We start from the raw sequence: 25300 nt of genomic DNA, 5'->3' as shown, positions 1-25300 counted from the left end.
CTCCGAGCTGGGCGCCCGTTTTTCGCGCCGAAAACGGCGCCTGAAAAAAAACGTGCTATTCTCGAGCGCCTTGCAGCTCGATGTCTGCTTGGCGCGGCGCACAGGAGGCAGAGCCTACCACTCGCGCCGATTTTGTAAGTAGGAGGGGGCGGGTACAATTTAAATGAGTTTTTTTGGTGCCGGCAACCCTGCGCGTGCGCGTTGGAGCGTTCGCGCATGCGCAGTCTGAAGTAAACATTGGCACTCGGCCATTTTAAAAAGTGCTGCAGAAAAAGTGAAAATTTGTTTATTGAACCCTTGCAAAGGCTTGCATTTTAATTTTCTTGATATTTCTGTGTGTGAGGGAGTGCATTCTGTAATTAAAGATAGACTGTGATAAACGGGACACATGCACTTGTTTGAGACTATTCAAATTCTTTGTAGCTGTTCAATTTTTAACATTTTGTAAGAAAACCTCATTGCCCTTCCATGATCAGCACTGAGGCTGCTTCCAGCTTTCTCCCCCTGCCATCGGTCGGGCCCGACGGCAAACGGCTGCCTCAAGCACTGAGGCTTCTTCCAGCTTTCTCCCCCTGCCGTCGGTCGGTCCCGATGGCAAACCGCTGCCTGAAAGGCCTGCCTGAAGCACTTTCACACTGGTTGGAACATCTTTTCTTTGCTTATAAATTTTTCTTCAGGTTGGATTTATTTGTATAATATTTATATAAGTATAACTAAGGATTTATTGTAGAATTTAATGACTTCCCTTTGCCCCCCTCCCCCCCCCACCTCGTTCCCGACGCCTAATTTGTAACCTGCGCCTGATTTTTTAATGTGTAGACAAGGTTTTTTCGAGCGTACAAAAATCTTCACTTGCTCTATTCTAAGTTAGTTTGAAGTACGTTTTCACTGTGGAAATTTTCAAATCAGGCGTCAGTGGCCGGACACGCCCCATTTTGAAAAATAAATTCTGTTCGAAAGTGAAACTGTTCTACCTGACTAGAACTGCAGAAAACTTAAATGTGGAGAATTCCGATTTCTAAGATACTCCGTTCTCCACCAGTTGCTCCTAAAAATCAGGAGCAAATCATGTGGAAACTTGGGGCCATTGGGTCCAACAGATCTTCCCCAGTACAGCACGCAAATTCTCACCAATGTTAGCTATGGGGGCTGAGAAAATTGTCAATTGGGCATGAAATATTTCCCTGCAATGAGGCAGGAAAAATTTGGATCTCAAGTACACTATAGCTACTTGTTACAGAATGGCATTAGTCGATACATGGAAACAAGTAACCTGTCTGTTGTCTTTTCGGAAAGTAAGATAAGAATACAATCATTAAGAGAGTGCGGAGTAAGGAAGTAAAGTAAATAGTAATCATCAAATGGGAATTTTTGATGGATTTGTTACTCAAGAACCTAAACCTTGTGCGGAACAAAACAAATTGTTTGCTGATAGATTGACAATGAGTGTTTTACAAATACATTTGGCACAGTAAATATCCAATTTGTATCAGAATTTGAATTAACACCTGCATTTGGAACACAAATGGACCTCTGCTTTATAGAAAATCTTAATAAAATCCAGATTTCAGTTTCCAGTTAGCTCTTGCATAAAAAAAATTGTTCAATTTGGATTAGCATAATTTTCTTCTACTAAGACATTTTTAAAAGTTCTGATAATGAGCTGTGAAATACAATAAAATAAATGATCATCGGGGTAGTTTTGCAAGACTGCTACAGGCATGAAGCCTTGATAGCAGTAAGCACAGGTCAGAAATATGGCTAGAACACTAAAACCCTGGTTTTCTGACATGCAGTATAGCCTTGATTTACTAATCTACGCTCAATATCAGTGAGGCTACTCTCCAATGGTGGAGCCTCGTCAAATTATCCCGATAATTAACTGCCAGCTGGTCGCTGTTTTACCACTTTAGGGATACAGTACTGAAAACCACAAGAGCAATAAAACAATACTTTCCATTTTGATGGATTCAGTGGACAATAGCTCTTGGGTTTATTGAGTAGAAGTGAAATTCATTGAATGCTGTCTGGGAAAGGAATATTGCACTTAGTCTTCCAGCAATCCTGAACTGTGACCTGGTATAATACTAGGCAATTATCAGTAGCCACAGACTGCTTTCCTCCCTATTGCACTTAAAGCATCCCTTGGTAATCAGTTATGAGCACAAGATTCACAAAGGTATATTTCTAAGATGGGCTATTTGAAATGTGTTTAATGTTTTACCAGATATTTTGTGTTGGTAATTCTGACCCTTGACTGATCTGCTTAATTTTAGAGCCAATTGTCATTAGAGTCCAAGAAGGAAGTGTTGCCAATTTCACAATTGCGAGAAATGGATCTGCTGACTTTGTCGCTGCTGTTGTTTACAATGTTGAGAGTGGAGGAGCCTCCAACAGTGAAGTAGACTTCCTTCCTCTGAGTGGAAACAATACACTGGTATTTGAAGTTGGAGAAAGAGCTAAGACTGTTTCTGTTATTATTAATGAAGATGATATTCCTGAAACAGATGAAGCATTCTACATTGTGTTGCTTCATTCGACAGGTACCATTATTTACCTGTTTTTCTACAGCAGAAATTGATTCTTGTTTTTTGGCACTGTCTTCAAGACTCGTGTTTTCTTTTTTCTAAATATGAAGAAAAGACCAAGATTGTAAACTATACAAATGGTTTTTTGTTACTTCAACTAGTTTAGGATTAATGTGGTTAAATTATGATTCATATTTTTTTTGGTAGCAAAAAGTAACTAAATGGGCTCAATTTTCCCCAATGCTGTTTTTTGGCGTATTGCCAGAGTTCCGCCCGTTTTTCTTGGCCCCAACTACTCCAGAAAAAAAGTAGCAAGTTTCCCTGTTTTACTTTTTTAAATTGGCACCACGCAGCCTGACATGTAGCCTCGGGGGGTTGGAGCCTAATGTCAGCACCGAAAAAAACGTTGTTGCCCCTTCTGCGCATGCGCGGGGGGGAAAAAAGGAAGTTTTTGACGTGATCCCTATGGGCACGCATGCCCAGTACAGCTCGCGGTCTGCAATCGGCCATTTTTAACGAGCCAGTTGTGTGTAAGAACTAAAATCGGAGCTGCAATACAAGATGCAACGCGCTGCAAGGACCAAGAATTTCTTACAAGATGAAGTGGAGGCACTAGTTACTGTAATTGAGGGCAGATGGCACGAGCTGGACACCAGCAGAGGTTAAATAAAAGTTCCACCAGAAGTAATGAAGAAACGCTGGAACCAACTTGCAGAAGAGGCCAGTGCAAAAAGAAGTGGCAGGACCTTGGTCAAGTAGTTAGTGTAAGTAATATTTTCATTTATTCAATGGAATTGCAACTGTAAATGTGACCAGCCATATATGTCCCAACCAGCAGAAAGACACCCTTTCTAAAAAGTTATACTTTCATCTTTGCAGAGGAAAGAGGCACACGACAAACGAGAAAAAACTCGAATATGAGGAGGCCTGGTAAATCTGCAGCCACTGACATCCTTGGAAGAGAGGGTCGCTGCTTTGATGGGTCCTGCCTGGAGAAAAGCAACCATCACTGCACAAGCTGGGCCCACACTCGAGGGAGAAGGTCAGGCCTGCAAATTTCACAGTCTGGCTTTGCTAAATGTTAAGTACTGCACGGGCTAGCCATGCTTCGGTTCGTGGGGATGTCTCCGTCCGCTTGCTTCGGTTGATTCAATGTGCTATCATTTATCGTGGTCCTTCAAATCAGCCTGCTGCCTGAGCTGTGTGAGCCTACTCATGCCACCCACCCTGCCCCCTCCTCTGCTGTTAACCATTTGACTGTTCTTTTATATTTTGCAGAACTTGAGGCCAACCCAGACGATACAGAAGAAGATTCAGATGTGGATGAGTCAGAAGAGGAGAACATCTTCCAATCCCACCTTCCAGACCAAGAGTATGGGGGGGAGGGGGAAGAGGATGGATGAAGCCCCCACTGTTATACTCACTTTGGAGGAGGTGAAGGTGCCGCCCATTGAGGTGCCAGCCCCTTCCCTGAGTGGTTTGAGTGTTGGGACATTCCATGCTTTTCCACCGTCCAAGGCTGGGGATTCCAGTGGGGTGCAGCGAGGCACACCCAGGGCCCCACTGTCCAAGGCTGCAGGGTCCCACCTTCCCAGGCTGCGGATCCCAGTGGGATGCAGCAAGGCATACCTAGGGCCCCACCATCTGAGTATGCGGGTCCCACTGGGATGCAGTGGGCCACACCCAGGGTGAGGAGAGAAAGGAGAGTTCGACTGTGCTCTCCTGAGGTGCAGGATCTAACAGATGTGGTTCACATGATGGCAATGAGTACGGAGACCAGTGACTTTACCCGATCACTCCTGGACACCATCAGTGGGGTGGGTGATGAAGTATTGGCACTGTCGAGAGAAGTAACAACACTCTCACGAGAAATGGGAACACTGTCTGGGAACATAAGAGAGGGAATGTCTCAGTCAGCTGAAACAATGTCGGTGCACAGGAGGGAGGGAATGTTGCAGGTAGCTGATGCACTGTCAGGGCCACATTACAGCAAAATTCTAAAGGGGCAAAGTGTGTTAAAAAGACAAGCCTGAAGGCTCTGTGCCTCAGTGCGAGGAGTATTCAGAATAAGGTGGACGAATTAACTGCGCAGATAGCAGTTAACGAATATGATGTAATTGGCATCACAGAGACATGGCTCCATGGTGACCAAGGCTGGGAACTCAACATCCAGGGGTATTCAGCATTTAGGGAGGATAGACAGAAAGGAAAAGGAGGCGGGGTGGCGTTGCTTGTTAAAGAGGAAATTAATGCAATAGTAAGGAGGGACATTAGCTTGGATGATGTGGAATCGGTATGGGTGGAGCTGCAGAATGCCAAAAGGCAGAAAACGCTTGTGGGAGTTGTGTACAGACCACCAAACAGTAGTAGTGAGGTTGGGGACAGCATCAAACAAGAAATGAGGATGTGTGCAATAAAGGTACAGCAGTTATCATGGGCGACTTTAATCTACATATTGATTGGGCTAACCAAACCGGTAGCAATGCGGTGGAGGAGGATTTCCTGGAGTGTATTAGGGATGGTTTTCGAGACCAATATGTTGAGCAACCAACGAGAGAACTGGCCATCCTAGAATGAGTGACGTGTAATGAGAAGGGACTAATTAGCACTCTTGTTGTGCGAGGCCCCTTGGGGAAAAGTGACCATTATATGTAGAATTCTTTATTAAGATGGAGAGTGACACAGTTAATTCAGAAACTAGGGCCCTGGACTTAAGGAAAGGTAACTTCGATGGTATGAGGCATGAATTGGCTAGAATAGACTGATACTGAAAGGGTTGACACTGGATAGGCAATGGTAAACATTTAAAGATCACATGGATGAACTTCAACAATTGTACATCTCTGTCTGGAGTAAAAATAAAACGGGGAAGGTGGCTCAACCGTGGCTAACAAGGGAAATTAGGGATAGTGTTAAATCCAAGGAAGAGGCATATAAATTGGCCAGAAAAAGCAGCAAACCTGAGGACTGTGAGAAATTTAGAATTCAGCCGAGGAGGACTAAGGGTTTAATTAAGAGGGGGAAAATAGAGTACGAGAGGAAGCTTGCCGGGAACATAAAAACTGACTGCAAAAGCTTCTAAAGATATGTGAAGAGAAATAGATTAGTGAAGACAAACGTAGGTCCCTTGCAGTCGGATTCAGGTGAATTTATAATGGGGAACAAAGAAATGGCAGACAAATTGAACAAATACTTTGGTTCTGTCTTCACGAAGGAAGACACAAATAACCTTCCAGATGTACTAAGGGACCGAGGGTCTAGTAAGAAGGAGGAACTGAAAGATATCCTTATTCGGCGGGAAATTGTGTTAGGGAAATTGATGGGATTGAAGTCCGATAAATCCCCGGGGCCTGATAGTCCGCATTCCAGAGTACTTAAGGAAGTGGCCCTAGGAATAGTGGATGCATTGATGATCATTTTCCAACAGTCTATCGACTCTGGATTAGTTCCTATGGACTGGAGGGTAGCTAATGTAACACCACTTTTTAAAAAAGGAGGGAGAGAGAAGATGGGTAATTATAGACCGGTTAGCCTGACATTAGTATTGGGGAAAATGTTGGAATCAATCATTAAGGATGAAGTAGTAGCGCATTTGGAAAGCAGTGACAGGATCGGTCGATGTCAGCATGGATTTGTGAAAGGGAAATCATGCTTGACGAATCTTCTGGAGTTTTTTGAGGATGTAACGAGCAGAGTGGACAAGGGAGAACCAGTGGTTGTGGTGTATTTGGACTTTCAAAAGGCTTTTGACAAGGTCCCACACAAGAGATTGATGTGCAAAATCAAAGCACATGGCATTGGGGATAATGTACTGACGTGGATAGAGAACTGGTTTGCAGATACGAAGCAGTGAGTCGGGATAAACGGGTCCTTTTCAGAATGGCAGGCAATGACTAGTGGAGTGCCGCAGGGCTAAGTGCTGGGACCCCAGCTCTTTACAATATACATTAATGATTTAGATGAAGGAATTGAGTGTAATATCTCCAAGTTTGCAGATGACACTAAACTGGGTGGCGGTGTGAGCTGTGAGGAGGATGCTAAGAGGCTGCAGGGTGACTTGGACAGGTTCGGTGAGTGGGCAAATGCATGGCAGATGCAGTATAATGTGGATAAATGTGAGGTTATCCATTTTGGGGTCAAAAACTCAAAGGTAGAATATTATCTGAATGGTGGCAGATTAGGAAAAGGGGTGGTGCAACGAGACCTGGGTGTCATGGTACATCAGTCATTGAAAGTTGGCATGTAGGTACAGCAGGCGGTGAAGAAGGCAAATGGTATGTTGGCCTTCATAGCTAGGGGATTTGACTATAGGAGCAGGGAGGTCTTACTGCAGTTGTACAGGGCCTTGGTGAGACCTCACCTGGAATATTGTGTTCAGTTTTGGTCTCCTAATCTGAGGAAGGACGTTTTTGCTATTGAGGGAGTGCAGCTAAGGTTCACCAGAGTGATTCCAGGAATGGCTGGACTGACATATGAGGAGAGACTGGATCAACTGGGCCTTTATACACTGGAGTTTAGAAGGATGAGAGGGGATCTCATAGAAATGTATAAGATTCTGACGGAACTGGACAGGTTAGATGTGGGAAGAATGTTCCCGATTTTGGGGAAGTCCAGAACCAGGGGACACAGTCTTATGATAAGGGGTAGGCCATTTAGGACTGAGATGAGGAGAAACTTCTTCACTCACAGAGTTGTTAACCTGGGGAATTCCCTGCCGCAGAAAGTTGTTGATGCCAGTTCATTGGATATATTCAAGAGGGAGTTAGATATGGCCCTTATGGCTGAAGGGATCAAGGGGTATGGAGAGAAAGCGGGAAAGGGGTACTGAGAGAATGATCAGCCATGATCTTTTCGAATGGTGGTGCAGGCTTGAAGAGCCGAATGGCCTACTCCTGCACTTATTTTCTGTGTTTCTATGTTTCTATGTCAGTGAACATGAGGGAGAGAATGAGTCAGGTAGTTGAAACACTGTTACTTAATATGAGGGAGGGCATGTCACAGGTAGCTGAGACACTGTCGACGAACATGAGGGAGGGAATGTTACAGGTAGTTGACACGCTGTTAGTGCACATGAGGGAGGGAATGTCGGAGTAAGCTGCTGCAATAAGGGAACATGCCCAGACCCCGTGCCCATTGACAGAATAAACTGCTACTCCTACTTCGATCCCCAGACCAGCCTCTGAAGAGCCCCAAGCCAGGTCCTTCACATTACCGCCTTCCCGTCCACCCCCAAGCCCCCCACCCAATCAAGAAGTGCGCATTACCCGAGATGTTCGAAAGAAGAAGCCTAGTTCGATCCCGAAAAACGCTGCACCACCACCTGCGGGCAGGGGTGGAGTCACCAAGAGCAAGCGCAGCAGGCAGTCTTGGAATAAGATGGAGGAGAGATGGGTGCAGCCTTTTTTTGCTGCTGTTATTATTATTGTTAGTGTTGTAACTGTGCTCAAATTAAATTTTTGGTAAGTTTACAAGTTTGTGAGTGATCTTGAAGTTTGCAAGTGATCTTAACTGAAAACTTTAAAGTTTGATACAAGAATATTTTTATTAAAGTTAAGTTAAGTACAAACAAATGTTTGTTAAACTTTTAAATAAAATATATTTTAAATTATAACTGAATAATTTCCATTATTTGTTCCATTATTAACACAACTTTTTGAAGTAAACAAGAATCATTTCTATCATTTGTTCCATTAACACAACACAGCATTATGGAACAGGTCCAAGCAGTAGACATGGTCCATGTGGAATAGTTGCCACTGAGCCTTCAGGCAGCAATGCGTTCACGGATGAGCTGCTGGCGCAAGACTTGAGCAATTATTAAAGGGCCATGACGGCCCGCCCTCCTCCACCGTCATGCTCTGGGTTCAGGTAGTTGCATGGCTTCCTCGTACTCCTCCTCCTCATTATTTGCATCTTCCTCATCATCATCAGCCACTCTCACCTCAGGTGGGTCTTCTACTACCAGCTGCTGCTGCCTCATGATGGCTAAATTATGCAGCATGCAGCACACAACAGAGAACTGACCGACAATCTCAGGGGAGTATTGCAAGTAGCCTCCTGAATGGTCCAGAGGCTGCTTCAAGATGCCAATGGTCCTCTCGATTATGCTGCGTGTCGCAATGTGTGACATGTTGTATTCCCAGTCAGCTTCTGTCTGGGTTACGCGAAGGGGTGTCATGAGCAAGTTGGCGATGCCATACCCTTTGTCTCCCAGTCGCCAGCTCTGTCCTTCTGGCTGCTGCTGAAACATGGTAGATATAATGCTCTGACGTAGGATGAATGAATCATGGGTGCTCCCAGGGTATCTTGCATCAACTGACATGATGCGATGCATGTCATCACACACGAGCTACACATTAATGGAGTGGAAGACTTTTCTGTTCCTGTACATCTTGGAATCCTCCAAAGGTGGTCGCAAGGTGATGTGGGTACAGTCAATGCAGTCCTGTACCTTTGGGAAGCCAGCAATTCTGGAGAAGCCCACAGCCCTTTCACGCATTGCCTGGGCGTTCATGAGGAACTTTATGTAGTCATTCCTCCGGGCATATAGTGCAGCAGTTCACCTGCTGAATGCAGATAGGTGTTGCATATTGAGAAATGGCGCACGCATCCCCAGTTGTAGCTTGAAACGATCCAGAGGCATAGAATGAAAGTGCAGCTGTAACCTTCACTTCAACTGACAAAGCAGTCCCCCTGATGCTTCTAGGTTGCAAGTCTGCTTTTACTGACTCACAGATCTCAGTCACAACTTCTTTGCGGAAACGCAGCCTTCTCACGCAGTCTGCATCACTCAAGTGCAGGTACGAATGCCTGTCTCGATATACCCGACATGGGTAAGGCCTCCTGCACATCACCCTATGGGCTCTGAGGTTCCTCATGCGATGACGTCGAATCAATTGCCTCCTCCGCAGCACCAGTTTGCAGAAGGCTTGCATAAGGTATGGCATTGTCGGTATTGCTCCCTATGATTAAATTGTACCTTTGCAAGAAGCTCAAAGCAGCAGGCAGGACAAGGTTCTTTGTTCTCTCTCCCCAAGGTCGACGCCCTAGTATGGACCACACCCAGGTCTGAGCAGGCGCAATGATCGGGAACCACCCCCCCACCACCCCAGGGCTTCATTTGATTCGTAGTATAGGCTTCTCATGCCTTCTGTTCGCCTTACACAGCCCCCCCCACCCCCACTCCCCGGGCTTCTTTTGAAGCCGAGCCCCTGTGTTCGGGTGAGGGAATGATTCTGCCAGCCAACGCTCTGACCCTCGAGCCCGGTTTGGAGACATTCAGTGGTGGCGTGTCACTTTATTAAAAAAAAATGAAAACTTAAAGAATTCCATTAAACTTCCATTTCTTGCATTTTAACTTTGAAAAAATTAAGCTTGATGATGCATACTTAATGTGTTCTTGACTCCCTTCAAAACTTTGCATAAAAACAATGGTGTCTTTCTGCGCCGCTTTTTTAATATGCGCTGGTTTTACTAAGTGCCCAGAAGGTTTTTCGGGAGTGGTCACATATGCCGTCCTTGGAGAAATTTAAATTGGCCAAACTTCCATAATTATGAAAAACTGACGCGGACATCAAGTTACGCCCCATGACGCAAATAAAAAACCTAACCTGAATAAATCGTAACCAGCTGAGTTTCACTGGTGCACAAAGATTGCGGAAACTTGGATTTTTTAATTTGGGCCAAAAAAAGGCACAAATCATTGGGGAAAATTGAGCCGAAGGTAAGTCACTAAATATAAGGAGGTTCATAATGAGCCGTAATTTGCTAAAGTGATTTTGTTAATTAAGTAATACCCTATGGTTTAACTGTTCTCGCAAAATGAAACAGATCATTAGGCCAATTTAGAATATTAATTTCTGAGACTTGGAAACATTGAATAAACTATCCATTATTTAATGAATATATGTTAGGATGTTCATAATTGCTTCATGTAAATAGAACTTGCTAACACTTTTTTGTAGATCTCGTTAATAAAGTAGTAATACCTCGGTTGAGTAGTGGCAACAACCATTTCTTACTGAGTCTTCAGAGGCCTGGACACTGGGACCATTTCAGAAACATTAAAATGGGGATATGGCAGGATTGGTTTTTGGAAGGATTAAATCTGAAGGATTTTCTTCATCTGACCAATCTCATGATTTTAAGGGAAGATTTCTGCTGCTTGCAATACATAGTGAAATTGTAAATGTGTTCTTTATAAACTCATTTATTGGCTCAGAAATTGCAGTCGGAAGCTTCCCGCGGGCAGATGCCTCCGACCTGAAACATTTCTACGAATCTACCTGGTGGTCCGGGAGGAGCCTACGATTCCAGTGGGGAGGCCTTCTCTTCCCGCGCTGCGAAGTGCGCTCCTGTCCTCCAGGTTCCCACGCAGAAGGTGCAGTCACGTGTGACTGCTCAGCCAGTCAGGTACAGTATTCCACAGCTTTCTCATTAATAGCAATGAGAACTCCGTATCTACCAGTTCTCATTGCTATCAATGAGAAGAAAAAAGAAAGAAACTAAACACATGTAATAAAAAGTAAAAAACACACCTCACATAATTAAAATTAATTGAAATTAAAGTTAATATCTGAGAATTTTTTTTCCAAGTTTTTAAAATGTTTTTTTAATTATGGTTAAAAATAAATGTAATGTAGTGGGCAGGGTTTTTAAAAATATGTGTTTTTAAAATTTAATTTAATTATATTTTTGTATGTTTTTAAACTCTTACGTGTGTAAAAGTAGGCGATGCACCTGCTTTTATCAGGCGCAAGAATTGTGAGGACATTTGCTGGGCAAGATATGGGTAAATACTGCAATCTTGCCCATGTAAATGTCCTCGCTTCCGATTCGCGTGAGATCTGTCAAGCTGACAGATTGGAAAAGCCGGTTTTCAGTGCATGCAAATTGTGCGCTGAAAACCGGCTTTTCTAATGCCTTCCTAGGCATTTGTACGGACCCAGAGGGGCCGGGATTTCCAGGCCATAATCTTTAATTTAATTTACAGTGAAATCATAAATACATTTTTAAAGAAAATGTTCATGATTTCACTGCATTTAGTGAACAGGGTAAGTTTCCCCCTTGTTGATATGTATATTTTTGTTTTGTATCCTCATGATATTTATGTGGTTAACCAAGAAATCTTATCAGCTGATGCCTTCTGTTCTAAAAGCATATTGAGTTGAGTTTCATTTATTGTCATAGGAGATACAGTTGTTTATGGGGCCTCGAGAGCTACAGTTGTTATTGAGGCAAATGATGATCCTAATGGAATATTTTCACTAGAACCTTTTGAAAAGATTGTATTTGAAGGAATGACCAACAATTTTATGTAAGTAGTAAAACTTGATTTTTTAAAAAAGTATTATCAACATCAAATTTGAAAATAGAATGAAAGCCAAATCATATTCTAACCTGGAGCGACTTGTATTAGCTTACATGTGCACTGTCTTATCAATTAAAAAAATATATATAGATTTACTTTTGAATAAATGTTCGTCATCTCTCAAATTAGAAAAATTAATATATTGTAGTTAAATAATTTGAATTGCACCTTTTCATTATGGTTTTGAACAACATAAATTCGGAATGTGCCTTTGCAGCACCTCATACATACTGGGGCAGTGCAGGATTGGGACTTAGGCCCCAAATAGGTCATGAATTGATACAAGAGGATTTCCCTCTAAAATACCTGGTGCGAGTGGAGGAGGGTGAAATTGTGGGGGATGGGGTGGGGGCGCGGGTTGGTGAGTGAGGGGTTCAGAAGAGTAGGGAGAGAGTAGTGAGGTAAGTGGGTGTGAGACGATAAGGTTTGGGAGAATTGGAGACAGTCCAAGCATGTGATATATTCTTTGCAGAGGGAGGTGGCTGCACCAGTGAGTGCCACCTCCTTGAACACCAGGATTCCTTTGTAGTGCAGGAGGAAGTTTAACAACCCCACTAGAGCAGCTACCTATTCTCGCTGATCCTTCATTGTAGTGTCTTTATATAAGTGGCAGTCCTTGATTCATCACCTTCATGGTGCCAGAGGATTTAGAAGTGAAAGTGGGGTGAGACATTGCAGAGCATCGGCTATGCAGAAGTCAGTCCCTGGCTCGTGAGACAATGGACTTAGATCTTTGGGGTCCTTCTATCAACAGAAAAATGCTGGATTTGCATCACTCACTCACTGGAGGCAATGAGGCCCAGCATGGAAAACCTGAGACAGATGACGGGGGTTTGTGTGAAGTCCCGTGCCAAAATTCAAGAAGAATTTGACACAGTGCAGCGTTACAGGTGGTGGCACCATAAATATCTGCACCCATTCTCCATGACAGGTCGAGCCCAGATCAGTCAGTGGATCTGCAGTTTTGACCACTGTCTTCCGACCTTAGTGGACTGTTTAGAGAGAACATCAGAAAGAAGCTTCTGGCAGCTTTGGGTGACATTTTTCAGGATTTGGAGGATCTAAATGATAGTGTCAGGTCTGCTGCCCCTCTGATTAGTGGGTACTCATCTGGGACCGAGCACAAATGGCATCGCTTTAAAGTCCACCTTTACGATGTAGTCCTCTCTCAACAACTTGTGATCTTTCTAGTTGCCCCACTTCAGATGTTTGCTCAAGTAGATGTCAGGATATGGAGCCAGGTTGTTCATGCACCTGAATGGCCATACAGGCTACTGATGAGTCCTCCTGGGAATCAGAAATCCTGAGATGAAGGGCACGTCAGTCCCAAAAGGATTATGAATCACAGCACAGCCAAGCACCACTGACATCCCTGGCTCTAAAATATAGGTTTAAGAATGGCAGAGAGGCACCATGGGTGGTAATAAATACTTACCGTATGTGTACATTGTGATATGAAGTCCAGTGTTCTGAAATTAGTTTATTCTTTGTTTTTTGAGAGTATGTTTAGAAATCAGTTTTGAACAGCAAACAGTTAATTTTATGCCTCCTTACTCAACTATTGCCTCCTTAAGCAGAACCCTTCCGAAATAGAAAGATGGAGCATAAGATTTCCCTGCCTGAAATTACTGAAAGCTTGCAGAATCCTGTCTTAGTTGCACAGCTAAGAAAAAAATTCTAATTGCTGCAGTCAAAACTGATTCACGTTGACCCGTCTCTTATCCGGCATTCTTGGGACCTGGCCTGTGCTGGATAAGCGATTTTGCCGGACGAGGGGAGGTCACGTTAAATTGGACGGTACAGGTACTGAGCAAGGGGATATCTGGGCTGGTTGGCTTGGGGCTGGGAGTGCGGCAGAGAGATCGTGGCGGGGGGAGGGATGGGGGGTGGCGGTTGATCGCGGGTCAGGCCAGCAATTGCGGGAGTCAGCAGTGAGGAAGGACTTCAATTTGTTCATGTCGAAGCGGCCGGGGGTGGAACTGGATAAGGGGCTCCAGACAAGGGAGGTTCAACCTGTATTGCATACTACGTTTGCTGGCACTAGAACCTGTGAACTCAACTACTTCATGTTTTGACAAGTCACGCTGGTAACTTATCCTTCTTTTCTACAAGCTTCACTTAAGTCAGGTGCAATACTGGTGTAAAGGGCAGAATTTCTGGGGCAGCAGCTTTGGCCCTAATTACCCTGTCATTTGGATACATGCATCACATTGAGGCAGGTGCATCTTCTACCAGCTGCTAATTCTACTGGAATTTAGTGTGTATTTTTAGAAAGGGTGTAACTCTTGCAGTCTGATTTATGCCCTAATAACAACCCAAAATATTAAGCAGCGAAATGCTTTAGAGTAAAATGTTTTCCTTTTTTATTGTTCTTTTGCTTACAAACAGGATTATGAGACAGCGAGGAAAATTTGGCAATGTCTCGGTTTCATGGCAGCTGTTTATCAATGATTCTTTCTTGGAACCTGGGCAAGAGTTTTTAGAAACATCTGGTATTGTGCTGTTCACAACTGGAGAACAAGCCCGTCCTATAATACTCTATGCACGTGCTGACGGAATTCCAGAATTCAATGAAGTTTATGTTCTAAGGCTGCTAAGTGCTTCGGGTATGTGCTTGAGGCAAGGCCTGTTGAAATAGTATTCTATTTTATTATATTGTAAATTCATTGTAGTATTCTTTTTTACAATATTAACATAAAAATCTGAACTTTATGGCTCTCTATTAATAAAGAAGTTATCTAAAACACTCCTTTTAACACACATCAACATTTATTTTTATTGCTTGTGGAGTCTGTCATAGAACGGGAAAAGCAGAAGCTGTTTTTAGAAACAATGGGGGTGAAATTGCCCTTTATTATATCCCCATTTGTGCCGCCGGAGCACTCCTTAAAGGGGAGGCTGTTTGTGCCATGGGCCGCCATATTTTTCTCTTGGCCGGCTCTTCTGTCGACCTGACAATGGTGGCCCTCGCCTCGACTGGGCCGCCATCCTGCAGCCTGGCACTCCGTTTTGGGTGCCAGGCTGTTGGCCCGGTCGAAGGTGTACCTGGTGGCCCAGTGACGGCTGCCAAAGGGACTGCAGAGCATGCAGCGGCCCTCCCCTTTAATTGAAGGGAAGGGGCATTCTGCTGCGTCAGCACTACGTGGAGCATCAGCGCCATACTACCGCCCCGGGAGCGCCGCCCCACGGACGCAGAGTGCCTCTGATATTACTCCGCCTCCGTCGAGGGGCAGAAGGGCCGTATTCTGCGCCAGAGGTGGAACGTCCGTCCCGGCCCCAGAAGGTTACCATCTCCAAACGGGGCACGGGGCAATTGCGCTCCTATATCCTAGAAATGACTGAAGCACTATTATTCCACTAATTTTAAACACATTCATATCAAATTCCTCTGTTTGCTATTTTAATATTTAATACTAAAATAATGAGTTAATACCTCCATTAAAGTAGTAGACTGAGGAGTTTGATACAAATGCAGTAAGTGTTTGTACAATAATATTACACACAGGTTTACAATGTATGAAAGCTGAGCTCTTGTAATGCCTGTAAATAGTCCTTGCTGAACAAGCTTCAGCTTCATATTTAAAACATTTACTTACCTTCGATATACTTTTTATCTTTTAGTTTCTTTGCTAGAGTTACAGTTATAGTTGTTTTAAAATGAAAAAACAATAATCTTTTATAAAGTTGGTATTTGTCTAGTAGAATAATTCGGGGAAAACTAATCAACTTTTTTGCTAACTTTATAGGAGGGTCTCCTGGTCCTGGTGGTCAGTTATCAAATACCAGCTTAAGTGTGAATGTTGTAATTCCATTTAATGATGATCCTTTTGGAGTTTTTGTTCTGGACATCGAAAGCCAAGACAGGGAAGTTGCGGAAGATGTGCTTTCAGTTGATGATATGTCCTATATTACAAACTTCACCATTCTACGACAAAAAGGCACATTTGGGGATGTTCGAATTGGATGGGAGATACTGTCCAATGCATTCAGATATGGATTGCCTGAAATGACAGACTTTATACTGGTTGGAACATTTCCCAGTTCTGTTGCATTACGGCCTCATACAAGGCGACATCACACTGGTACAGATGCTCTGTACTTTAGTGGGGCAGAAGGTGTTTATGGAACCATTAGCCCAGAATATCATCCAAGGATGAATAATACACTTGCAAACTTTACATTATCTGCATGGGTGATACCTAAACCCAACACTGATGGGTTTATCATCTCAAAAACAAACAACAATGGCAGCATTTATTATGCTATGAAAGTGATGACAAATGAATTGTCTATGTCAGTATTGCTCCACTATACTCTGTTAGGGTCAAATGTTACCCATGTTGCCATGGTAACAGCATTGAATTATGTGGAAGAAAAGACTTGGATACATATTTTAATCATGGTGGATGATGGGATAATTGAATTTTATTTGGATGGAACTCTGCTTCCTGATGGCATTAAGAGCCTCAAAGGGGAAACAATTGCAGATGGTAAGTGCTAAAGACTGACAATCGTGTACAGTTTAGTGGTACATTTACATTGCTAGTTTGTGCCAGTAGCACCTTTGTTATCAATTGCAAATCACCAGTGTAAAGGAGGCAGTCCTGTTGTTGCCAAGAGTTCATCATTTAAACAGGTGGCTTTGGATGCAGCCTTTAGTGGCAGTGGTACTTCTGGTGACCATTTGAAGGTGGCTATGTTGCTTGCTCCTTGATGACTGAGTGGCTAAAGTGATCATACCCATCCTATGCAGACTGACCAAGTGTTTTTAGAATCTCTGACCTATATGGACCTTCCCCAGTCATTGGGGGACTTAAGGCAACTGCAATTGGAGAGGTCAGGGAAATGAGATCAAATGCTAGTCCAGCCATAGCATTTCTAAAAGAGGATGGACAAAATTAATTCAACACTCTAATTTGTAATATACATTTTTTATGAGTAATAAGCCCGTTATCATAAATACAACCAATATGTTAATTAAATTAATTCTCATGCTATTATTATATAAAATACATTTTTCTATGGTGGATATGTGTCCCTTTAGATCCTACTTTAATGCTGTTGGGGTAGAAATCCCTCTTGGGCGATAGCACAAAATAGGCAGTATTGCATCAGCTGTCTGGTATATGCCTCGATGGACATTCACTTCCATTGAAATCAACATAATTAAATAGCAGGTGAGACTTATAATGGGTGGCTGATGTGATGCTGCCTGTTTAGCTGTGTAATCCAAGTCGAATTTCTACCTGAACAGTATAGAGTTTCTGCTTTGGGTGCTATTAGAAAATTGGACCCAAAATGCGCTCGAAATTGCACAGGTTAGGTTACAGTTCAAGTTTCTACTAAAATTATTTGCATAATCACAAACATAAAATCTTCCATGTACCAGCACAATTGGGCAGAGTAATAAAACGCAATCGGTTCTTTTTATTCTTTCCGTTACAAAGTATTCCTTGATGTATTTAAGAGTGTTAACCTGGTGCAGCTTTATTAATACAGCTGAAAATGGATTTATCAGCAAAAATATACATTTATAATAAGGGTGTCCAGCAAAGTTCCTTCTAAGCTGCGCTTGGTTATATTCATTTCAGTGCGAAATCCCTTTAAATTTCTGCGCATGCGCGATATTTCCAATAGAAAAGCTCGTGAATGGCCTGCGCGCGGGACCTTACAGATTACTGCGTGGCTGCGCATGTGTGCAGCTTAGAGGGAGCATTGGTGTCCAGTCCTACACCTGTGACTAACCTGAATTAAAATCACTGAAAATGATTCCCAAAAAAATACTGAACTATTTAATAGTTTGTGTATACAAGTCAGCTTCTTATTAAATTAAATATTTTTTGATATGTAAAACCTTTTAAAACGTGACTGCGAGTGTCTGTGCATCTAAGAGACTGAGTACAATTTGAAGAGCCTTCCTGAACCAGCACAATCAGTGGAATATCACAATTTCAACCAGGGTGTGGCCAGGTTTGTGGGCGGGGCCTGATTCAGGCAAATTGAATCTTGAACCAGTGTAAAAGAATGTGGAAAACAAGACGTGAGTGGTTTTGGGCATTACTCATTGACTTTTAAAATTCTCCGATTTTTTTTTCATGCTGGTTCGGTCGATTCTGCCCGGATTGGGTTAATATTATTGGCGGAAACTCGACCACACTTTTTTCTGCCAGCAAAGTCCTTTTTATAATCTCTTTTGAGCCGTAACAACTGTAACCCACATTTTTCTTTTGCAAATTGAAAAACATAGTACAAGATTACAATAGATCATTTGAACAATTCTCCATTCTGTAATATGGCACATTACTCTATTTACAGAAGCCTTTTTAGGAGATTCATTATTTTTCATTTCACATATTATGTTTCATATATTAGATTTATGCAGCAACCCCATAATAATCCAGGATTTTACATTTTGGATGAAAATTATAATAATATTTGAAAGTAGTTCAATATTCTAAAATTGTTTGAATAATATTCTATATCTTTAGGCCCTGGCGTTCTAACTGTTGGGGCAGATGCTGATGGGCGGAACAGGTTCACAGGACTAATGCAAGATGTGAGAATGTATGTTTGCAAGCTGAACCGAGCAGAAATTCATGAAATTCATGCTACTCCGGCAAAGACTGACCTGCACCCAATATCAGGATATCTGGAGTATAGACAAGGAGAAAAAAAGAAGTCATTTATAATTGCTGCAAGAGATGACAGTGAAGAGGAAGGAGAGGAATTTTTCATATTAAAAGTGACAGCTGCATTTGGTGGAGCCAGAATATCACGGGATAATACCACAGCCAGACTACGAATACAAAAAAGTGATAATGCCAATGGATTGTTTGGTTTCACTGGGACCTGTATTCCACAGGTGAAATTTATATTTTAGTGCTGCTGAAAATGAACCTAATAACGTCAGGCAATTCCAAGATGTAAGGTTTTAGCCGTGAGTCAAGAAATTTGAGGCCTTTATATTTAGAATCATAGAGCATAAAAGCTTATAGCCCAGGAAGAAGCCTCTCCGGCCATTGTGTCTGTAAGGCTTCTCTGCTAGAGCAATCCAAATCCATTCCCACCGGGATGCTCTCTCTTCCATAAACCTTAAGATATAAATATTTATCCAATTTTTCCTTAAAAGGTTCAATGGCCTCTATTTCAACTATTCCCTGTGGCAATGTATTCCATGCTCCAACAATTTCAATGCATCAAAAAATTTCTTCCGACCTCTCTCGGTGACCATTTTAATTTGATGACCCCAGTCACTGACTCCCAACCACAGTCCTCTTTACCTATTCCTCCTTCAAGACCTTTCATAATTTAAGAAACCTCTATTAAATCTCTTTGCAGCATTCTCTGCTCTGGTGGAAATAATCCCAGTATTTCAAGTCTCTCCTCATAAATATAATTTCTCATCTCTGATATCCTCCGAGCGAATCTACGTCGTACTATGATTTTAATGTCCCTTTTTTAATGGATTGCACAAAACTGCACAGCACTGCAGTGCTTTGACTGTGGCCTACCTGTTGACTTGTACAAATTTATCATTATCTTGAATTCCGTGCCCAAGTTAATAAAACACAAAATGCTATTGGCCTTTTTTATGAATTTGTCTACTACACTCACGCTTTCAGGGAATTATGTATTTGAAGCCTTCGGTCTCTTGTTCATGTATTCACTTCAGCAGTGTTTCCATTCAGTACATATACTCCCATTCCTTGTTTTTCCTCTGAAGATGTATTACCTCACACTTATCTACATTAAATTCCATCTAGCCCCATTTACCCTTTCTACTAACCTGTCTCCATGAACTATTTTACATCCTCTTTGCTTTTTGCCAAACCTACATTGACAAATTTCAAGTACTCAAGTCCAAATTATCAATATATATTTAGAACAAAAGTAGACGCAGGCTGCCCTCAAAGGTACACATCAGTCCACTCTTCTTTAATCCGACCAATGTCCATTAACTGTAACTCTATTTCCTGTCCATCAACTAACTTTCCAATTATATTTTCCTCAAAGTAAATGTCTGAACTTTTGAAACAAACCCCTATGAGTCACCTTATTACCCTCCTTCTGAAAATCTATATAGATTACATCTACTGTATTCACTTTATATATGGAATCAATTTCTTAATCAAAAACTGTATTACATTTGTCAAACATGACTTGTCTTTAACAAATATATTATCCCATGCAACTCTAAATGCTTACTGTTTTGATCTTGGTTCTAAGGATCCCAAATTCCTGGTTACCTTGGGAATTCTGCCGAGATGTTACTTTTAGGCCGAGCAGAACTTGCAGCTTCTGTACTGGGCCTTCCGATGGCTGCAAAATAATTTCCCAGCAAAGATAATTGATGCCAGAGGGATTGATTGCCTTACAATGGATGCTCTTATTTCCCTTTGAGGAAATATGAAACATTTTTTAAGGTTCTTTTTAGTTCGCTAAGAGCCTCTGTCTCCCTCTAATGGAGCAGCAGGGCACCACTTCAATTTGCCGTCGGCTACTTGGGATGGAAGATTCTGCTGCCCACACTGAATTTTAAAATAACCCTGTTATTAGGATTTGGGTTAATATCCTTCCCATTCGGCAGCTGGGCGGCCCAACCTGGCGCACACTGGCAGTGGAGCAGTGCTCGTCGAATTTTGGCCCTTAAGAGTTTACCCACTCTTACAACTGACATGTGGTTAATTCGCCTGTAGCTATTTATTTCGTGCTTCTCTCCTTTCTTGAATAGAATTTGTTCTTGTATCTGAAAATGTTTTCTGTGTAGATAATTTTGTGTAACCGACCAGCAAATCATTGCTTTGTTTTTTTCTTGCAGACATCGGATGAAGGATCTACAATATCATGTGTTGTGGAAAGAACGAGAGGGGTCTTAGACTATGTCTATGTGTATTACAGTATCACGCAGATTGAATTTGACAACAGCAATATTAGTGATTTTGTCAACGCCAGTGGCACTCTCACCTTTGTTCCACGGCAAAGCTCAGAGGTGACGATAAATCTAACCACCGAAGATTAATATCATACGCAGTGGTGGGCAGCACTTTAGAGCACCAACAGATGGTGCAGTGTAGCTGTGGGCTGTAGGCTTTATCTCATGTTATCCTAAATTTCTGATTTTAGATACATATGTCAGGAAGGCAGAATTAGCAGTAGACCATGATACTGTCGGGACGATTTTCAACTAGCACCTGAAATGAGTGTGAAGTCGGAAGAGCTGCTACTCCACCTGCTCATTTGTGCTGGCATGAGACCCAAGTCATTTTGAAGCTCGGTCTTTATTAGTATACCGCTGCTGAGCTGCGGGCGACATGTGAGCAACCTGCTGCAGCTCACCGGTTCTGGGAGGACAAGAAATTGGCTGGCTACCATACTGAGCCGGCTAGCAGGTTGGGCCGAGGGGGTAGGGTAGAAATCCTGGAGGGATGTCATGAACAGCTGGAATTTTGGAGGGGCGGGGGTGGAGGAGGCGCATGAGTGCTATTTTTTGAGTGGCCAGTAGGGGTCCCCTTGAAAAGATCACTGGTTATGCTTCTCAATGCCTGGTACAATTGGTGGAGCGTACATGACACAGCTCCATCCATTTATACCTAAAAATTACAATCGGAGTCCGACAACTGAGCCATGTGATCTATTGGGGCAGTCAAATAAATAGATATAAAAAACCCTCGGCCAATTCAGGGGGAAGAAAATCGGATACATTTTGTCTATGACTCCCTAATGCAATCAAAATAGATTTAGGAAATCACAGTGGCCACCTACCTTTTGTATGCAGTGATATTAGCCACAACAAGGAATTCATTCAGCTCCTTTTCAAACTGTTGCAGTGAATCCGCACTTACCACATGAGCTGGTAACTTATTCCAAGCGTCGATAATCCTCTGTGTAAAGAAAAGCCTCCTAACATCTAATTTAGTTCTCTGCTTACATAGTTTATATGCATGAATCCTTAATTTCCCTTGCCCATAGTTCAAAATAATCTTACAATTAGCCGAGAAAGACAACCTGCATTACTCAGAGCTGAATCTCAAGCCTAGAGATGAAAAGAGTGGTCCTTTTACAAAAATAAGAAAAGGTTTGTTTCCTATAACCACCTAAAAGTAAAATGGAGATGATTTATGGGTAGATGTATTCAGGCATTTGTTATTTCCATTCTTCATGGGGTAAGATTTCCTCTGCATGTATTGCAAATGTGTTTATAAAGAATGTGTTTATGATATTGTTGCATTGAGTGCACAGGGGAAATTCTGTTTGTTTCATTCATCTTGACTACTTCAAATTCTGCTATATAATTGTAGTGGGAGCAAAAGCATTGAATAAGTCAAAAGTAAAATTAAGTATTGCCTTTTATAAATAGGTTCTCAACATCTACTGTTCAAATAAAACATGTAGTTGACACTTAATTATTATTCATTATCATATTATTTGCCAGTTTAATTTGTTTCTTGGGACACTGAATTCTGATTGTGGTACTTCTGTTTTTTATGAAGGTTTTGAACGTGCATGTTGTAGATGACGACTTACCTGAGGTTGTTGAACATTTCATAATTTCACTTGTTTCTGCAAAATCTGGAGATGGAAAAATGGGCTCTACTCCAACTAGTGGGGCCAGTATAGACCCAGAGAAGACCAGCACAGAAATCGCTATAAAATCCAGTGACCATCCAAATGGTAATTATGTTGTAAAATGTGCATTGTATATGCCATCGTATAGCTGATGATGATGATGTGATTAAAAATTAACTACTAATTAGAAATGTCTAATTTGAAAGGATTCAATATTCAGATAAACTGAGACTTTAACCATTTAAAATGAAAATTAATGTTGATGTTAGCTATGCAGTATTGTATGGTGTCTATTTGCTGTCAGTGGAAATGACTTCTATGCACTGTTATGCTGAAGATTGAATGTCAGGGTAGTTGAGGTTATTATTTGCCAGCATAATAAATACTTAAGTGTAAAACATCCCATATTTCAAGGCTAAAACATACCATATATGTTGAATTGCTAGTCCCTGTATGAAACAGGTATCGTAGCAGAGGATACAGTTTGTCTAACTGCTGACAATTGAGCAGCTATAAGCATTTTTAAATGCTGTGGGGAATCTGATTTAGTGCAATTGGCAGAGGAGAGGCAGTAAGGCAAGGAAAAGAATACTCTTTATTTAGGGTGACCCACAAGTTGAACTGCCTGGTATGCAACACAGCAGGTCTATTGTACCCGACACAGCTACCGTAATTGCTGGAATTGACTGTCGACAGAGGCTGAAACTTTAAAGGATGCTGTGACAGAACTGTGCCATCTCTTTCAGAAAGATCTGCAGACAAGCTCGACCAAATGTACAATAATGCTGCTTATTGTCAAAGTAATTGCAGTACAAGGGGAAGGTTTAGCATAGTGGACAAAGGGAAGCAGCTGAACGGGTGGTCTTATTCTTAGCGATAACCTAGTCCAGGAGATCCTTGCTCTTGTTGGTGAGGATAAAGGGCACAGGGGAGAGAGGTTTCAGGAGACAGTGTATAGTTGAGAAAAGAAAGTGGGCGTTATCTTTGCCTCCATGATGATCCTGGCACACTGGGGTTTTGGCAAAGGGGTGTTCGGCCCAATAGTGCTTGATGTAGTCTAGCTAGATCTGGTGAGGAATGGCTAAACAAGTTGTGCACCAGATGCGCTCAAGTCTGCGCTCCTTGAACTTGAGGGAACAAAGATGGGGGGGCATACCGAGGGGAATGAACTGTGATGGAAAAAGCAAAGGTAAAGAAGAACTTGCATTCATATAACACTTTCACATCCTCAAGATGCCTCAAAGTGCTTCACAGCCAATGATTTACTTGAGGTGTAGTTACTGTTAAATTGACAAACGCAGCAGTCAGTTTGTTGGTTGAGGGATAAATGTTAGCTTGGACATCTGGAGAACTTCCATGCTCTTGGAATACTGCTGTGGCCTTGATGGCAGACAGACTCTTAGTTTAATATAATCATCCAAAAGACAGCACCTCTGACAGTACTTCCCTGAAGTATCAGCCGAGATTATGTACTCAATCTTGTAGATTAAGTAAGGTGCCATTCGATAAAATGCCACATAAAAGGTTGCTACACAAGTTAAGGGCTCATGGGGTTGGAGTAATATATTAGCATAGATAGAAGATTGACAGAAAAAAGAGAATTGGGATAAATGGGTCATTTTCAAATTGATAGGCAGGCAAGGAGCAGTGCTTGGGCCTCAGCTATTTAAAATCTATATTAATGATTTGGATAAAGGGACCAAGTGGAATGTATCTTAAGTTTGCTGACGATACAAAGCTAGGTGGGAAAATAAGCTGTGAGGAGGACACAAAGAACCTGCAGAGTAAAAATAAAATGGGGAAGGTGGCTCAACCGTGGCTAACAAAGGAAATCAAGGACAGTGTTAAATCCAAGGAAGAGGCATATAAATTGGCCAGTAAAAGCAGCAAACCTGAGGACTGGGAGAAATTTAGAATTAAGCAGAGGAGGACAAAGGGATTAATTAGGAGGGGGAAAATAGAGTATGAGAGGAAGCTTGCTGGGAACATAAAAACTGACTGCAAAAGCTTCGATAGATACGTGAAGAGAAAAAGATTAGTGAAGACAAACATAGGTCCCTTGCAGTCAGAATCAGGTGAATTTATAATGGGGAACAAAGAAATGGCAGACCAATTGAACAAATACTTTGGTTCTGTCTTCACGAAGGAAGACACAAATAACCTTCCGGAAATACTACGGGACCGAGGTCTAGTGAAAAAGAGGAACTGAAGGAAATCATTATTAGGCAGGAAATTGTGTTAGGGAAATTGATGGGATTGAAGACCGATAAATCCCCAGGGCCTGATAGTCTGCATCCCAGAGTACTTAAGGAAGTGGCCCTCAAAATAGTGGATGCATTGGTGATCATTTTCCAACATTCTATCGACTCTGAATCAGTTCCTATGGACTGAAGGAAAGCTAATGTAACACCACTTTTCAAAAAAGGAGGGAGAGAGAAAACAGGGAATTATAGACCGGTTAGCCTGACATCAGTATTGGGGAAAATGTTAGAATCAATTATTAAAGATGAAGTAGCAACGCATTTGGAAAGCAGTGACAGGATCGGTCCAAGTCAGCACGGATTTATGAAAGGGAAATCATGCTTGACAAATCTTCTAGAATTTTTTGAGGATGTAACTAGTAGAGTGGGCAAGGGAGAACCAGTGGATGTGGTGTATTTGGACTTACAAAAGGCTTTTGACAAGGTCCCACACAAGAGATTGGTGTGCAAAATTAAAGCACATGGTATTGGGGGTAATCTACTGATGTGGATAGAGAACTGGTTGGCAGACAGGAAGCAGAGAGTTGGGATAAACGGGTCCTTTTCAGAATGCAGGGCTCAGTGCTGGGACCCCA

The 25300-nt window shown here is 42.2% G+C and overlaps 1 protein-coding gene across 5 annotated transcripts in view; it reads left to right on the top strand.

The window, feature by feature from the left end:
• The window catches only part of adgrv1 (adhesion G protein-coupled receptor V1), an 892784-nt gene that overhangs the window by 169828 nt on the left and 697656 nt on the right, over positions 1-25300 (top strand). For all 5 annotated transcript variants that reach the window (XM_070885047.1, XM_070885038.1, XM_070885028.1 and 2 more), the window contains 7 exons: positions 2277-2543; positions 11718-11844; positions 14287-14504; positions 15645-16388; positions 18387-18760; positions 20717-20887; positions 22389-22569. In XM_070885047.1, the coding sequence (XP_070741148.1) occupies positions 2277-2543; positions 11718-11844; positions 14287-14504; positions 15645-16388; positions 18387-18760; positions 20717-20887; positions 22389-22569 (2082 nt within the window). The remainder of the gene's footprint in view (positions 1-2276; positions 2544-11717; positions 11845-14286; positions 14505-15644; positions 16389-18386; positions 18761-20716; positions 20888-22388; positions 22570-25300) is intronic.

This window comes from Pristiophorus japonicus, chromosome 1 (genome assembly GCF_044704955.1).
Source record: "Pristiophorus japonicus isolate sPriJap1 chromosome 1, sPriJap1.hap1, whole genome shotgun sequence".
NCBI classification, from domain to species: Eukaryota; Metazoa; Chordata; class Chondrichthyes; family Pristiophoridae; genus Pristiophorus; species Pristiophorus japonicus.
Note: the sequence above shows the minus strand (reverse complement) of the source record. Positions and strands in the feature narration are given on the sequence as shown.